This window comes from Brassica napus, chromosome C9 (genome assembly GCF_020379485.1).
Source record: "Brassica napus cultivar Da-Ae chromosome C9, Da-Ae, whole genome shotgun sequence".
Taxonomy (NCBI): Eukaryota; Viridiplantae; Streptophyta; class Magnoliopsida; order Brassicales; family Brassicaceae; genus Brassica; species Brassica napus.
In genome coordinates, this window is record NC_063452.1 from 7,092,425 (window position 1) to 7,103,715 (window position 11,291).

The window sequence follows — 11,291 nt, forward strand, 5'->3', positions numbered from 1 at the left end:
GCGTACCAACGATCCCGATCAGCTCAACCTAAGCTAACTCGCGGACTGCAAGGAAACAGTTTGGACCAGTCCGCGTAAGGTTCCAGTTTGTACCAGTCCACGTAAGCTCATTCTCTTGGTGGTCCATTCAACCCATCAAAGGTTTAAGGTATACCTAAACTCTAAGAACCCAGAATCGAATGAACTAATGTTCAAAGTGAAACCCTAAAATCTGTAAACCCTAAATTACGTGTGCATGGATTGTTTTATTTGATTGATTGAATGTTTCTTTCAGGTTTAAATCCGTGAGAGTTAAGATTGATAGTTTTCATAACCTGATTGAATGATTTGAGGTTTAATATTGCATGTTAGAATCTGTTATAATATAAACCCTAATTCGAATTGATAAGCCCTAAAATAGAATTCGTGTATTGCATAATCTGAATTGAATGTTTTGAGGTTTCATATTATACTAGGTTGATAGTTTCATGATATAATCAACTGTTCTGAGGTTTAAGATTATTTGCTAGAAGCTGATTGATTGATAAAACCCTAATTTCGAATTGAAACCCTAAACCCTAATTTGCGTATTCATAAAATCAGATTGCTTGATTCCATCTTGCTAATATCAGTCTTGAAACTGATAAATATCAGCATTGAAACTGATTAATAAAATTGATAGAATCAGCCTTGAAACTGATTGTTTTGGTTTTTCATGATTGAAACCCTATTTTTGGATCGAAACCCTAAATTGTGTAATGTTTGAATCCGTTTGATTATTTTTTATTATTGATCCAATTGCTAGTCTTGATAAAACCTAATTGAATCTGATTGTTAGTCTAGCTAAATCTCATACCTGAAACTGATTGATTAATTGCTAAACCTTGATTGAATGTTTTAATATTACCCTTGCACATATATAATCCGATTGCTAAGATTGAGTGCATCATATCTACTTGGCCGTGTGGCCAGTTTGCATCATATATCATCCTGACCAACATGTTTATGTTATGCGCATGATCTGATTATTATCACCTTTGCTTGATCTGATTGTTTTAAATTGAGGTTCCATAATTCCACTCCTGTACATATAGAATCAATATGCTAGGTTTGCATTATAACCATATGGCCGCATGCAAACATATAGAAATTGCTTGTTTGGTCGATACCCTTGCTTGATAAATCTGTGTGGTCTTATTGCATTATATCACCTTTGGCCGTGTGGCTTGTTTGCTTATTAGAAATGTATTGACTTGATAGCATGTCTTGTTTATGGCTGTATGTTAAATATTTTATGAGATCTAAACAAACTTTCCAGGGACCACCTCATGGTATCCAAGTTGAAAGAGAGAAATTAAACAAGTATGGACGTCCCGGGGAGCGAGCTTGTCGACGACGACGGGTAAGCCGTGTGAGCGGTTAAGGGTAGCTTGTTGCTCAGCTGTCTTTAGTCAATATCTTATGAATGTGTGAAGGTCCTTGGTTCGGGCAAGCAGCATAAGCCTGCTACCGAAATGGAATTCCTCGGTCGAGAACTTTCATGATAAAGCAGAATTAGTTGGTTTAAGTCACAGATGAAGAAACCAGTTCGACATCTACTAGAAAAGAGAGAATCCACTTCAGATAACCACACCTCGGCTAGGCAGCGTGTTGAATGGCCGAGAGCGGACCTTTTTGGATATATAATCCAAATTGATTGATATATGATTTGAGATGTCGAAAATCAACTTGGATTTTCCTGCCATAAATCTCTCAGGAGATAATTATTTGAAATGAGCATTGGATACTGAGTTTATCCTAAAGTCAAAGGACTTGGTGAATGAATCACAAAAGGCGATAATGCCAAATGAGAAAGATTGATACATGGCAATATTAATTATTAGCCATCATCTTATTAAGAATTAAAAAAAAAAATTGAGATATGATCACCAAAGAACGGTGTTATTACCAAAGGCCCTATTTGATTGGAGGAATCCCAGAATCCAGGACTATAAGTCCGTGGATGAGTCTATTGCTAGCTGGGCAAAATAATGGATTACTGATGAGAAACAGTGAATTGAGACCTCCTGGATTAACCCCATTACCTGATACCAATAAGGCCGCAGAAGAAAAAAAAAGGTAACCACGTCCAGAATGATAGACCACACGGTCATAGCCGTGGAGGGTGGAAAGGACGTGTCCATGGCCACTATAACACATTTGGCCGTGGGAATCACTATGGCAGAGGCCGTGGGTATCAACCCAATTTGAGCCATGGTCAAGGCAGTGGCCGTGGTATATCCTTTAAACCACAAAGCTCGACCAAATCAGTGTGCCATAGATGTGGAATGGGGAACCATTGGGCTAAGATATGAAGGACTCCCAAACATTTTTGTGACCTCTATCAAAGAGAGTCTGAAAGGGAAGAATCCTGAAACCCACTTGGTCTATAAAGATGGTGAAAATAATTTCGAACATGATCAAGATGATCTTATGGAATATGAGACTTATGATTGCCTAAAAGAATCAAGTTGATAATCTGATTTCGACATCAAACTTGTGTGATTGCTTTGCTTGTATGCTTTCTCTGATTTTTATCTCCTTGAATTTATTTCTATTACATTTTCTGCTTAGATTAAATGAATGAATGATTTTTCTATATGAGTACACTGAAAAACACCAATATAAGTACTAAAGAAGGTATTGCCAGTCTGAAAGAAGACTATGGCTAGGCTAATATATTATTGCCTAAGGGTATGCATCTAGAAATCAGTGATGCCTTATATTCACTCAGCTCTAAGAGCTAGAGCAGCCTATTGAGTTTTAAAAATATAAGAATGAATGGTTTCCATATTGAAACAATGGGCGAATGAAACAAAGAGTTCCTTCAGATATATGTATAAAATCGCCCAAGGCCATAATACGTCCTAAAGACTATACATGCATTCTCTACTGACCTAGACTATGCAAAGATCAGTATGATAGAGGCTAAAAGCCTGCGAAAATATACACTTTATGGCACGACCGGATTGGCCATCCTTGTCCAACCATGATGCAAAAATTGATATTCAAAAGGCACACATTAAAAGATAAGAAGAGTTATCCCAAAGAATCTCACGTGTGTAGCATGTACACAAGGGAAACTCATTAGGCCATCACCAGTAAAACGGCTAGGAGCCCCTTTTTCATAATAAAGACTATATGTCTAGATAATACTGGTGAATACATGTCCCAAGCGTTTAAATGATTATGGTATGTCCATGGGGGTAAGTGTGGACAATTCTGTGATACATGTCCATACCAAGAACGGCTCGGCCGAAATCTTTTAAAACGCCAATAGCTAATTGATAGACCATAACTTATGAGTCAAAACTCCCATTCTCAGCTTGGGCCACACGAAATTTACATGCACCTAAGTTAATATGCATCAGGCCATTTAGTGAGCATAGATATCCCCTATCACAATTCTTAACGGGTCAAGAGCCAGACATACCCCATCATAAGACATTTGGATGTGATGTCTATGTACTAATTGCTCCACCACAGAGAACTAAGATTGGACCTCAAAAGGAGGATGGGGATATATGTTGGATATGATTCTCCTACAATAATAAAGTACTTTGGGCCAACTAAAGGTGATTATATTTGAGGCCAGGTACATGGATTATTTTAAGACCAGGGGGAGAAAAATAATAAAGCAGGTAAAATAATGGTAAATGAAATAGAATGGAATCAACCATCAATGTCTTGGCAAGATCCTCGGACTAAACAATGTGAAATAGACGTCCAAAGATTATACATTTACAAAGCTAGCTAATCAAATGTCAGACACATTTGCTGACCCGAAAAAGAATGACTAAGTCATATATAAACCAACATGTAAAGCACCAACGAATTTGATGTCCAAGAAGAGATACAGTCAAGTTGTTACAGAGTCTAGACAACGTATGAAACGTGGTAGACCAATAGGTTCCAAAAGATAAGAATCCTCGGAAACAAAAGAAAGGTGCAGAGAATGATAATCAAAATCCAAATCCGAGGTTACTAAGGAAACCATCCCAGACATGGAGATAAGGCCGACCGGCTCTAAGGTACAGGTACCAAACAATGTAGATTGGGACGCCAAGCTGCAAAGTATTAAATGTCCTGCTAATAATGAATCTCAATCGATTATATCATGTATGGAACATAATGGAACCAATAAGGAATGTCGACATAAGATGATTTATTTGCATACAAGGTAGCACTTGAATTTATGAATATAAGCGATGATCATGAACCCACGTCAATATAAGAGTGCGCACTCGTAGAACAGATTGGATTGAATGGAAACGTGGGGTTAAGTAGTTTAAAGAAGAAATACGTATTTGGCCATATGATTAAGACGCCATATGATGTTAAAACCAGTGGATATAAATGGGTCTTGTGAGGAATAGAAATCGTGAGATATAAAGCTGATGTTGCACAAGGATTCTCACAAAGACCAGTAATAGATTATGAGGAGACATACTCCCATGTGGTGGATGCAACTACTTTTAGATTTCTCATAAGTCTGACTATATAAGAGAAAAAATTAGACTTGTAGCAAATTGATATAGTGACTGCATATTTATATGGTCCACTGGATAATGAAAGTACTAGATAGTATTGAGCTGAAAGTACAGCAAGCTCTCGAGAACAATATTGATAATCATCAAAGTATATGATCTGAATACCCTAGGAACCTCTTGATACAATTTCTCAAACAGTTAAATATCTCAAGAAAGAGTTTGAGATGAAAGATCTTGGAAAACAACGTTTTGTTTGGGATTACAGCTTGTGGGATTACAGCTTGAGTACATTAACAATGAAATTCTTGTGCATCAAATAGTATATACAGAAAATGGTACTCAAGAGATTTAATATGGACCACTCTCACCCATTATCTAGTACATGGGCGTGAGATCACTTGTTTTAGACACTGATCCATTCAGTCCAAAGGTGGACGATAAAGAAGTCCATTTAGTCCTGAGATGGACGATGCAGAAGTCTTGTTTTAGACACTGGTCTGTTTGGTCCATAAGAATGACGATGAAGAAGCCTTTGATTTTGGTTAATTTTATACTAACCAGCCCAAAGAGGGGTTATTTGGTTTTGTTGATTTGTTTTTCAGACAGGTTATGTTTTACACATGATGGTACACACATATCACAGCAACATCATCCAAGATTTTGTGTGTGTGTATTTGAGGTCGATGACTTAATATGTTCGATCAGATTGTGGCATGGCCGATGGTAAAGAAGAAGACGAAGCATATTCTGCCCAAGATCTTCATCACCCACGGATTGCAGAAAATTGGAGAGGTCCAAGGGACCTTCAGTAATGTCCAAATCAGGAAGAGTAATGTGTGTTGTACTCTTTTTCATTCACCATGGTTTTGCCCCAATTGGGTTTTCCTGGTAAGGTTTTAATGAGGCAACATTAAAGCACATTACAAGCTTTAAATGGTTATGTCATCCAAGGGGAAGTGTTATGAATCAGATTGTGGATGGCTCATAACCAAGAGATTATACCATCGGCGGCCCAAGAAAAAGAGAGTCGGCCAGCTTTTCTTTTTCCTTATATCTTTATGTTTTCCTTTCCTATTTAGATTATGATTTGTAATCTTTCCATTTATCTATAACGGTGTAATCTCATATATAAGGAACTTCTATGTTATGAATAAAGATAGACTTTCCATTGCTTTCACAACAATAGTCAAAATATTGAAAATGGTATTTCTACGTTGTGTAATTTATATCCTATGACAGCGACCGTAAACTCTTTCGTAGAAAAATAATTAATAATGTAATAAGATATGATTTTTTTGGAATAATTAATAAAAAAGCTAGTTACATACACGTAGATTGATTCATCTCATTTCATATCCATAGTCAAGTGATACTGCTTTTAGTTGGCCTAATGTAATTCCAACTCAATAACTATTTTGGTAATGTACAATCCAGTTCGTTTACGTGTCGCGCGACCTGCGACTTGCGGACTGCGATTAAACCTGCGACCTGCGACTAAACCAATGTTCGTTTACGTGTCGCGCGACCTACGATCTACGACCAGTCGAGCGATCAAAATTTTCTTAATTTTTAGTCGCTGTTTTTTTTAGTCGCTATTTTTTGGACGACTTGAATGGGAATCCGCGACTGGTCGTGCGATCAGTCGCGCGACATCAAAACAAACAACAATCTACGACTTGCGACATGCGACTAATCACAGGTCGCATGTTATACGACAGCAAAACGAACAACAACCTGCGATCAGCCGCAGATCGTAGGTCGCAGTCGCTCGCAGGTCGCAGATCGCGTGATAGGTAAACGAACAGGGGCTAAGATGTTTATTCCCATATCTTTGCTAAATTTCTAATGTATGTCTTTAGTGACTGTTGATTTAAAATAATATTCTTTATAAAATTGTTTTGTAATCAATGATTTCAGACTATTTCTATTTGAACTGGATGGACTCTTTACATAAGGATTTAGGTTTGGTACTACATGATCTGATCAAAAGATTGTTTATATGTAGAGATGAATATAAATGGCTTTCTCTCTGTCAAAAGGAACCAATTATTGTTTTAGTAATTTAATATGATCTCCTAAATCCGCATTATTATTATTTTTATAAAAATGATATAAAGATGATACCTCAATCCCGTGGTTCCCTTGTTCATAATCCTAATACTGACGAACAAGTTACTGTCAAGGATCTAATAAATGATCAGTGCTTGAGAGTAGGCTTGGGCGTTCGGGTCTTCGGATCGGGTTCGGGCCGATTCTTTTCGGGTCCGGATCTTTTCGAGTCTCAAATATTTAGATCCAATAGGTACTTAGAAATTTTCGGTTCGGATTTGGATCGGTGCTTCTCGGATCCGGGTCGGTTTCGAGTCTATAATTAAAATACTCATAAAATACCCGTAATTTTTCGGGTCCGGGTCGGGCTCGGGTATTTAGGATCTGAAAAGGACATAATATACCCAATTCCATCAACTTTAGTTGAATATTTGTCATATATATCTAAAATTTTACAAAACAACTTAAATGAAACTATTAATAATTAAAATAAAACAGTTTAAAACTCTAAATTTTACATTTTAAAGCTTTATATTACTTTAAAAATGTTAAAAAATAATAACAAATGTTGTTAACAAAAGATATTTCAACTAAATCACAAAATAATATATATAAAATAGAACACAAAAACATCATAGTTTTAAATATACATGTTTTTAAGTCGGGTACAAATCGGTTCTGATAGGGTCGGGTCTAATCGGATCGGTTCTTTTCGGGTCCGGATCTATTCATGTCGGTTCCTTTTTGGTTCCGGTTCTTTCGGGTAAAAAAAATTTAGACCCAAAAAGTACTTGTAAATTTTCGGTTCGGTTTCGTGTCGGGTATTTTTAGGTCGGTTCTGGTTCGGGTCTTCGGGTCCGGATTAAAATGCCCAGGCCTACTTGAGAGGCACGTCGCGTTCGACTAAAATTTGAATGACCATTAAAAAGCCCATTAATTCAATACGTGAGATATTAGCAACAGAACCAATGGGCCTTTATTGGACCCATTAGAACAAAACATACAAAGCTTCATCGAATAACAAAAACAATGCTGAAAACGTGCATATGTGTGTAAAATACATATATGTTATGTTTGGTAAATGGATGATTCAAAACTTTTGAATCTGGGGATCGTCTTCGTCTTCTTCAATCAACCGCGGCGGCGAAGAATCTCTTGGAGCGTTTCATAGAGGTTGGAATTTGTCACCATATGGTTAACTTTCCTAAACCCCTCACCATAGACTGCTGACTCATCTGTTTCAATCTCATTCTTGCAAAACTCCACCAGCTTTTTCTCGAACTCAGACCACTCACCTTTCTTTGACGCATTAGCTCCACCAGGAGGTTGGGAAGACGAAGAATAAGATGCAGCAGCAGCATCAATAGTAGCGTATGTCTGAGACTCCAACCACATGTGCCCTAGCACTTGGCATATTCCTTCTTCCAGGACGTTGTTCAGATTCCTATATCCTGTAACCAAAACCAAAACACAATCCCTCGGGGTTGGCCCTGAAATTTTGTGGGTTATAAACAGTATAAATTTTTTTTTTTATAGTTTGGGGGGTCTGAAATTTTTTTTAACAAAATTAGGGCCTATATTTATATAAAAAATTTCAAAAAAAAAGAACACTGGGTCTTTACTCATGACCAATAATAATACATACCATTGAGTCTAAGATAAGCATGCATCATTTCGTGTGCCAAGATGTATCCTGTTAGTAACCTGTGTTAATTTACAAGAGAGCTTTTGATTTAGTCCTATCGGGGGACGCACAGGAGAGCAAAGTACACCCAGGGTCAAAAAAGTGATGTTACTTACCTAGGAAGTCCATATAAGATGAGAATTGCAGTGACCTCAAACTCACTGACAACCCTTTGAGATTCCGTGGTCAAGCCTATTAGCTGCTTGTTCGGCCCCATCTTCGGCCCTTTTGACACCTGTTTATAAATGTGGGTGGAAGAGAGTTTTAAGTCATGAATGCCAAATCTTGTGCTAGACTCTATAGCTCGTGTAAAAGCATTACTTACATTTGTGACAATCTGCTCTTCAGAGAGACAAATACCTCTGGTTACCACACCATGCTGATTGTCCTGCTTGCGTTGGAAACTTACAACACTTGTGAGTTAAAAAGAAAAAGAAAGAGAGAGATAAAGAAAATTATATGGGTTAGGAAATGTACTCACAATCTTCTCTTCCTCCTCAGCTTTATTCAGCGCTTGTTTCTCCACCAGAAGAAGTGGAAACTCTTTCTCAACCTTCATGTTTAAGTCATGGAAGAATTCACGGATTTCAAAGTGCAGAGGCTGGACTTCGTCAGTATCCATAACTGCTGATGACATACACTCTAGACATAGCCACCTTCCATCATCAAGCATTACGAAGTTCGTTCCCCTAGGCTGCCAAAAAAAAAAAAAAAACAACCAACAACTCATTCCTAGTAGTTTCCGTCCTTGTCTCATCTCATGTAAACTCACCTCTAACCTCTCGCAACTGAAACACTTGTGAGTTCCATCAGTTTCATGAGCAGGGCAGTACCTCTCCTCCCAGAAAGGATGCTTATGGTAATTTTTCATCTGAAAGAATACAGTTTACATTTTTACCACGAAAAGAAAAATAAAGCATAAAAAAAAATGTATACTAATACTACCTTCTTCTCTTTGCAGACATAGCAGTACCGTTCATAGCAGGCCCTGTGAAACTTGCCTCTTGAGTTTGAAACCTGGATGTGTTTGTTAGTTATCAAGAACTTAAGTGTTTTCCATCAATGAGTAGAATCAATTCTAAAGGGAGTAGTTTGTTTTTGCTGTACATGGTTTTCAATAGAAATTGGGTTGTGGCAAGCACCACAAGAGAAACATTCAGGATGCCAAGGGACACCCAAAACATCCACAGATCCTCCTTGTTCAATCTCAAAGTGGCAACCACCACACATGCTACACGTGTCAAATACATATTTTTTTTTATTAAGAATGCGCAATAGAGGCAAATATACATACGCGCTTACCTACGAGGAGGAATCACCTCATCTTCAGATGGCTTTGTTTCCTTCGAACTATCCCGGATAATCCGCTCTTCATCATCTTCATCCAACGGCGCTCTAGAGGAAATGTTGTTATGTTCTTTAAGTGGTGGAGGAGGAGGAGGAGGAGGAGGAATCACCTCAAGCTGTTCAGCTTCTTGAATGTCTAAAGCAGATCGTTTAGATTCTTGAATGGCCACATCAAGCTGTTCAGCTTCTTGAATTTTTAAAGCAAGTCGTTCAGATTCTTGAATGTGAGCTTCATACCATGACACTTCTTCAACGATAACAGTTTCTACTTCAAAAGGATCCTGCAGGTATCAGATGCCAAAGGTTTAAGTCTAAACAAAGCCAATTGAAAGCAAAACATTGGCTAGGACAAAGCAAAAATATTATATTAACCTCAGAAGGGGAAGGTTTGAAGCAGGAGAAGCACCCCATCTTCTTCTCCGATCTGGGGGCCTACAAGGGATCAACCAGTCCAGAGCCAAAGAAAGCAATTCATTTAACAGCAAGCAAAGAGAGAATTTAAATCAAATGAAACGGAAACTAGGTTAAGAAAGTCCAACAGCATCAATAGGAAACAAATAAGCGTGTTGGAATGAAAAACTTTATAAAGATGGAGAAAGTGTTTAAGTGTTTGAAGAGAAATAAGTTTTGTGAAGAAGAAAGATTTTATAACTTAGAAGAGGATTTTATTACTTGTTACAAACTTGAATTATTTCTTGGTGATACAAAATGAGAAGAGAGTGGAGGTATTTATAGCCTCCTAAGTACAAAATATCTTACATATTTTAATCCAAAATCTAGAAAATTCTACTAAAATATCTAGATAATCTTATCCTAATTATCTAGATAATTCTACCAAAATATCTAGATTTTTTTATCTTATGGAGGTGGAGATTTTTCTAGACACTTTCTAGAATTTGGGTTGGGCTAAACATGATTAGTGAGTTGTTAGCCCAATAATATGACACAAATCAAGTTTACTTTTCAACACCCCCTCTTAAACTTGATTTGGTTACTCCGAGTAAGCTCCTCATCTTGATAAAGTCTTCTCGCTTGAGTGGCTTGGTGAAGATATCAGCTACTTGATCATTTGTCTTCACATACTCTAACTGCACGTCCATCTTGGTAACACATTCTCTAATGTAGTGATAACGAGTATCGATGTGCTTACTCCGATCATGGAAGACTGGATTTTTCGCCAATGCTATTGCCGACCTGTTATCCACAAAGATCTTTGTTGGCTCCTCTTGTGGTAGGTTCAACTCCTTTAGCAAGTTTCGTAACCAAATAGCATGGCATACACATGAAGTAGCTGCCACATACTCCGCTTCACAAGTAGAAAGGGTGACAATCGGTTGCTTCTTTGACATCCATGTGAAAGCGGTTTCTCCAATGAAAAACACGAAGCCACTTGTGCTTTTTCGATCATCTACATCTCCACCCCAATCGCTATCGCTATATCCAACAAGCTTGTAATCGTCAGAAATAGAGTAATACAAGCCAAAGTTGATTGTACCTTTGATATAGCGTAGGATCCTCTTGGCTGCCTTGAAATGAGTTATTGTTGGATGCTCCATGTATCGACTCACAACTCCAACTGCGTGTAGGATGTCGGGCCTTGTGCTCGTTAGATATCGTAAGCTTCCAACCAAACTCTTAAAGAGTGTTGGATCCACACTCTCTCCTTCTTCTTCCTTTGATAACTTGACTCCACATTCCATTGG

The 11,291-nt window shown here is 37.7% G+C and overlaps 1 protein-coding gene across 2 annotated transcripts; it reads right to left on the reverse strand.

Moving 5' to 3' along the window:
• Nucleotides 1–7,390: 7,390 nt before the first annotated feature.
• Nucleotides 7,391–10,300, reverse strand: LOC106356145 (protein DA1-related 6). 2 transcript variants are annotated; one of them, XM_013795963.3, is made up of 10 exons: nucleotides 9,961–10,293; nucleotides 9,544–9,869; nucleotides 9,349–9,472; nucleotides 9,187–9,258; nucleotides 9,014–9,112; nucleotides 8,723–8,935; nucleotides 8,567–8,629; nucleotides 8,358–8,476; nucleotides 8,203–8,261; nucleotides 7,394–8,008 (listed from the first exon to the last, which is right to left on the reverse strand). In XM_013795963.3, exons 1-10 carry the CDS (start codon nucleotides 9,997–9,999, stop codon nucleotides 7,689–7,691), a joined length of 1,434 nt encoding a protein of 477 aa, XP_013651417.1. In that variant the 5' UTR covers nucleotides 10,000–10,293; the 3' UTR covers nucleotides 7,394–7,688. The 2 variants fall into 2 exon arrangements, with proteins under 2 accessions (XP_048623846.1, XP_013651417.1); XM_048767889.1 differs by having other exon boundaries at nucleotides 7,391–8,008; nucleotides 8,723–9,112; nucleotides 9,961–10,300.
• Between the last annotated feature and the right edge of the window lie 991 nt (nucleotides 10,301–11,291).

Coding starts and splice junctions, on each gene's coding strand:
- LOC106356145 (XM_048767889.1), bottom strand. CDS start 9,999: ATGGGGTGCTTCTCCTGCTTCAAACCTTCCCCTTCTGAG. Junction 9,473..9,543: donor GAGGTGATTCCTCCTCGTAG/GTAAGCGCGTAT, acceptor TGACACGTGTAG/CATGTGTGGTGGTTGCCACT. Junction 8,477..8,566: donor AAGAGCAGATTGTCACAAAT/GTAAGTAATGCT, acceptor ATTTATAAACAG/GTGTCAAAAGGGCCGAAGAT.